Consider the following 5,649-nt stretch of genomic DNA (forward strand, 5'->3'; position numbering starts at 1 on the left):
AGGAGATAGAACAAAGTACATTTCACCAAAATTATTCTACACACACGATCTTCAGAAAAATGGTGACATTGATTTGCAGCAAATTCGTTCAAGTGACAATCCGGCAGATTTATTCACTAAATCTTTGCCAACTTTAACTTTTGAGAAGATGGTATACAAGATTGGAATGCGGAGACTCAAATATTTGAAACAAGGTTTTCATCAGGGGGAGTAAAATACGCGATGTACTCTTTTTTTCTTACTAAGATTTTTTCCCACAGGGTTTTCCTTATAAGGTTTTTAATGAGGCATCTAGAAATACGTATTACTAAATATATGTACTCTTTTTCCTTCACTAGGTTTTTTCTAGTAAGGTTTTAACGAGGCATAATACCTTTTAATGAACATCCAAGGGGGAGTGTTATGAAAATAATTATATTGTGGATGTTCATTTATTACTCCGCTATAGATAATTTTCCTGAAGAAGATTATCCATTTAGTACTCTGTTGAAGTTTATCTACAAGCAGCTGATGCAGGCAGGTTGCAAGCAGCTCAATGAAATGATTTGCAGCAACTTCTTATTAAACAGGCAGGTTGCAAGCAGCTCATGCAGACAGCTTACAAACAGCTAAAAAAAAGCCTTGCAGCTGCTTCCTGAAAAGCCTCGCAGCTGCTTCCTTTCTTCTATAAATAGAGGAGTTTTCAGTTCATTATGTACATAAGTTTGAAGTTTGAATAATATATCAGTTTCTCTCTATACTTGTCTTTATTTTATAGTTTTTATTTTATAACAACAATAAGTCTATAACGGTGGCTCCGCCCCTTGTCACATGGGAGGTACAGCCCAGCGTGTGAGAGGAAACAAAGCAATGAACTTGGCAAGAGAAGAGGGTGGTGGGATAGAGCTGCCCAGTGTCCAGTTTCCGGAAAAAAATTCCAGCCATGTGAAAAGGAACTAATAAGGCAATCCCAGGGCATGAATAAACTTCCTATGAAATTATCATACACTAATTTGACGTATGACAAGTGAGAAGTCACTATGACTTTTTTGTCCTGTAAAGTTATAAGACATCTAATTACTACAATTTTTAGCTAGTTTTTACCTTTTATGTTTTGACTATATTTATGTCAAACTTTGCATAGTTTATAATGGGGTATTTGCATACATACTGAGTCTTCATTAAATTAAGTCTTTGCTTAGTCAGTTAGTTTATGAGTTTAAGGGTGGGAGGTACAAATAGTTATTTTAAAAGCTTCTTTTGTTACTGATTATATCTAAAACCAGCTAGTACTTCATTGTTTCTTAACACTTTCTCCCTTTTTCTAAGCTTGAAGACAATTATTGTACTTCAATTCCTTTATCAATTTCGTAGAGTCAACTTTGTTACAACGGTTCCCACTATTTTACAAGAAGTGACAGAAAATTAAGAAGCCGTGGCTATGTTTTGACAGATCCAGCCTTTCTTTTGTACCAAGTGCTAACAATTGACAGGAAAAATGTGTGAGAAAGAGGCAGCCCAGCTTTCCTGTGACTGATTTGGTGTTAGGTAGAGTGTACCTGGTCACTCGCCTACTGCTGATTGTGCTATTTTCCTCTTTTCCCCACAAGATATCCACATCACCTGATTCCACTATACTTTTTTCACTCTCCTTTTTTTTCTCCTCCCACAGCTGTTTGATTCTTCATTTTACTTAACTGTGTCATTCTGCAATAATTTTTGTAGATACATTCAGGACCAGATAAAGAAAAATGCTATATCAAATTTATGAACACGTTACACTATAATTGTCTTTTCAAGGAGTTAGTAAAATATATAACACAAACTCGACATTAAAAACATTCAGTTTTGCAGTAAACTCACAGTTGGATCCGTACTCATATATAGGTTCGACGTTAATTATAAAACGTTGAGTTTTGCAGTAAACTCACGGTTGGATCCGCCTCGGCAGCTGGTGTAGAACCCAACACCTAATTATTTAAAATACTGGTTAGAAGTTCTGGAACTATCTGATCTGTTTCTTCTTAGCTAGCGATCTTATGATGCAAGGAATGCATCAGCCGCCAGGATTTATTTCAACATATATCCGATCAGCAGTCACATGCGGACTTCAGATTTTGCGGCCGACTATATGATCTTATTGTTGGATTTAATGCACCAGAATGTAACTAGAAAACACATTCAGTTACCCTATCTGCTCTAATAATTGCTTAATGTCCGTTTTCAACTTTCCTATTAAACCTCGCCTTGCCAATGCTAGATTGTATCTTTTACGGGTGCAGTGTAGTTTTGGTTCAAATACTATATTTATCTTAATAAAGAGAAAATGTTAAAGTTATCACCAACGCAGACATATTATCATAATATAATTATTGTATGATTAATTCCTGCAAGTTAAAATAGACGTGTGCCCCAAAGTTGATACTTGATTTTGACTGCACGACGTCATTTTAGAACCATATTGGTGTGCCCCTTTCTTACTTTAATCCATTACCCCTATTGCCCAGCCGCCAGCCCTACAATGCAATCATTTTAATTTTATTTTTTAATTTTTAATGTTACGTATAACTCTTATTGCTTTTGGGAGGAAAAGGACAAAACAAAGAAAAAAATAACATGTTGAACAAATTTCATCAATTTTAGTAAATTTCCCTCAAACAGTAGATGGTAAACCATGCAGCATAAGCTCATATCTTGTATATATTTCTCCGATTAAAGATTAATTAGTGACCAGAAATTTATTGAAAGTATGCATTATGCATTGTATAATGATTGACTTATAGTGGAAAACCTTACTCGAGCCAATTTAACTTATAGCTAGAGAGTTCACATATTAATTGATAAGAAGTTTAACTTGTATATATTGTCAGATAAATAATAAAAAATAGTAAGTAAATTATGATAAGTAATACTCATAAACTAATCCAAGAATGGGTTGCAATGGATTTCATGTCATGTAAATATAAATACCTAAATTAGCAAAGGTGTAAGAGCAATAGAACAACATCACATTGCAGGTAAGAAGAATATTTGGAAGACTAATAATAAAATAAATAAATAACACCTCACGTTATATGCCTCTTAATTCTTAACTATACACTTCGCTGGATTCCAGTCTTGCCATCTTCCTACCCCATGTTAATGTCCCCGTTCCATGTTCCCACTTCAAAAATTAGACCTCTGACTTCACACCGTCAGTTGTTGACACGCATACCATATATACAGTAGCTGACTATTGGAAAAATCTTATGAGATATTTTTAGCTAACATTAATATGCTTTCTGGTATTACAGGGATCATGGCCTTTGTTCCTTCTACTCCTGAAATTTCCATCAATTTTCAAGATAATCACATTCCTTCCACCTCCCCTAAAGTTTTTCCCTCTCCTTGTAACATTCCTCATCAAGACTTCAATGGTACGTACATTTTTTTACTGATCTCTCCTACTTGTAATTTTATTATGTGTCTATCAAGATTTAAACTTGATATGTTCATAATTTCAGACTTTAATATCTGTTGAAATTTAAGTAGTTTTGCACATATATAATTATGTTCCGTGTCAAAAATGATGTATGTAGGCGTATCATCAATGTTAATGAGGAGATCGATGTCGTTTTCGGGTGTGGAGAGGTGCGATAATCATCAGGATTTGAGAGTGGATGATAATGAAATGTCAGATGATGATGGCTCTTCGCAATTGCTAGGGGAGAAGAAGAGGAGGCTTAATTTGGAGCAAGTGAAGGCACTTGAGAGAAGTTTTGAAGTGGCCAACAAGCTTGAGCCTGAGAGGAAAATTCAGTTGGCTAGAGCTTTAGGGTTGCAGCCTAGACAGATTGCAATCTGGTTCCAGAATAGAAGAGCAAGGTGGAAGACTAAGCAATTGGAAAGAGATTACGAGATCTTGAAGAGACAATATGATGCACTTAAGTCTGATAACGATGCACTCAAGACTCAAAACAAGAATCTTCATTCCGAGGTAATTTCCGATTATCATCACGTAACCTCACTCACATGAATGCACAGCTAGATAATTTCCCAAGAAAATGGACAAGTTGGATATCAAATTTGGGCAGCTAAGTTAAAACATATCAATTTAACTTTAGTACGAGTTTTGCCGAATTCAATAACTTTAGTATAACTCTGTGTTTGTATTAAAAAATTTATTAAATATATACAAAAATTAAATTTAGAACTCAATTATTAAAAATTAATGTAACTATTCTAGAATTTAGGACCGCCTTGGCCGCAACCAAATTCTTCATAATTTTCTCTGATGTTTTTATGCGTAAAAATATATACTCCTACTTCTGTTATGCACAGTTCCCTAAAGTTGGTTTAATTTATTCATTTAATTTGTTGTCATCCATTATATATTATTCTGGTGGCAGCTACAGTTATTAACTCTGAGGAACAGAGAATCAGGCGGCGGAGGCGCACCAATGATAAATCTGAACAAAGAAAACGAGGGATCTTGGAGTAATGGAAGTGAAGAGAATAACAGTATAGACGTAAATATTGGAACAACGACAACTACAAGGACATCATCAGGTGACAGCCCATTTTACTCCAATAACAACAAGAATAATGTTTTCCCAGAATCCAGCCCAATCCCTTTGGCCCAGCTCTTTCATCAGAGTTCATCAAGATCAGATCTCCAGTGCCACACGATTGATCCAACGGTCCCAGATGATCAAGGATTCTGCAATATGTTTGCTACTCCCGTGAATGATCAGACAAATTTTTGGCCATGGCCAGAGCAGCAACAGTTCAATTAATTTTCTTTATTATTATTCAATTACACTAAACGCTTTTTGTCCTTTTTGTTCTTATTGCCAATAGTTTAATTCCTTCATTGGGTGTATAGCTAATCATGTAAGAATTATTACCAAGCACTTGATAGTGAGCATGTGAGAAATCGTTTCTTTTTGATTTTATAATTAAGTGCATATGTAGAGTACTTCCATTCTTGCGATCGATAGGCAGTATGCATTAACGTGAGAATGTAGATTAATTACTTACAGTTTAGTGATAGCTATATATGTTTGTGAAAACACATTATATTTATTTATTGGGTATAAATATACCTAGGGATAAAAATTTTACTTATGTTTTTTCAATTATAGGTTGGACCACTTGAGAGAGCAGCTTATAATTATAATATGTCGTGTGTCTGAAAATAAAAGAGAGCCATGTTCCATGCAATATCAGGTGGGGTCTCCCTTCTCTGGCATTGGATAACATATAGTAGTAGTAATATTATATTATTATTATTATAATACTGAAAGAAAAGGAAGAAATGTTGTGATCATGGGGTCCATTGACGGAGAAGATTCTCTCCTGCATTATTATTTGAAATTTATGCTCCAGTTATGGAGCACTCTTTGTTGCTAATTGATTTTTAAATTAAACATTATGATCGTTAGAATCTTTTGTCTTTTGAAAAGCGAAATTGTATATTTGTATGAAGTCCATTTTTTAGAAGCTTCTTTTGATGTCGGTTGCTCATGTTGCATATACTGATTGAGGATGATAATAATAATAATATACAAGCGATGAATAGGCACATATATTGCAAAGAATGTATATATCAGTTTATTAATTACTAGGCTCTTATGGATCCATAATTAACACTATAACTCCGCCCCTAAATGTAACAATTCATAACCAGTC

The 5,649-nt window shown here is 34.5% G+C and overlaps 1 protein-coding gene across 1 annotated transcript; it reads left to right on the forward strand.

The window, feature by feature from the left end:
* Window positions 1-3,062: 3,062 nt before the first annotated feature.
* LOC104115493 (homeobox-leucine zipper protein ATHB-13-like) lies at window positions 3,063-4,916 on the forward strand. Its single transcript, XM_009626146.4, has 3 exons — window positions 3,063-3,395; window positions 3,558-3,955; window positions 4,368-4,916. Exons 1-3 carry the CDS (start codon window positions 3,254-3,256, stop codon window positions 4,752-4,754), a joined length of 927 nt encoding a protein of 308 aa, XP_009624441.1. The 5' UTR covers window positions 3,063-3,253; the 3' UTR covers window positions 4,755-4,916.
* The last annotated feature ends 733 nt before the right edge of the window (window positions 4,917-5,649 follow it).

The sequence above is a fragment of the Nicotiana tomentosiformis genome, chromosome 2, assembly GCF_000390325.3.
Source record: "Nicotiana tomentosiformis chromosome 2, ASM39032v3, whole genome shotgun sequence".
NCBI classification, from domain to species: Eukaryota; Viridiplantae; Streptophyta; class Magnoliopsida; order Solanales; family Solanaceae; genus Nicotiana; species Nicotiana tomentosiformis.

What these genes read in the sequence shown, in the direction of transcription:
- LOC104115493 (XM_009626146.4), top strand. Translation starts at nt 3,254, where the DNA reads ATGCTTTCTGGTATTACAGGGATCATGGCCTTTGTTCCTTCTACTCCT. An exon ending in TCCTCATCAAGACTTCAATG is followed by an intron (nt 3,396 to 3,557) that starts GTACGTACATTT and finishes TGATGTATGTAG; the next exon opens with GCGTATCATCAATGTTAATG. An exon ending in ACAAGAATCTTCATTCCGAG is followed by an intron (nt 3,956 to 4,367) that starts GTAATTTCCGAT and finishes TTCTGGTGGCAG; the next exon opens with CTACAGTTATTAACTCTGAG.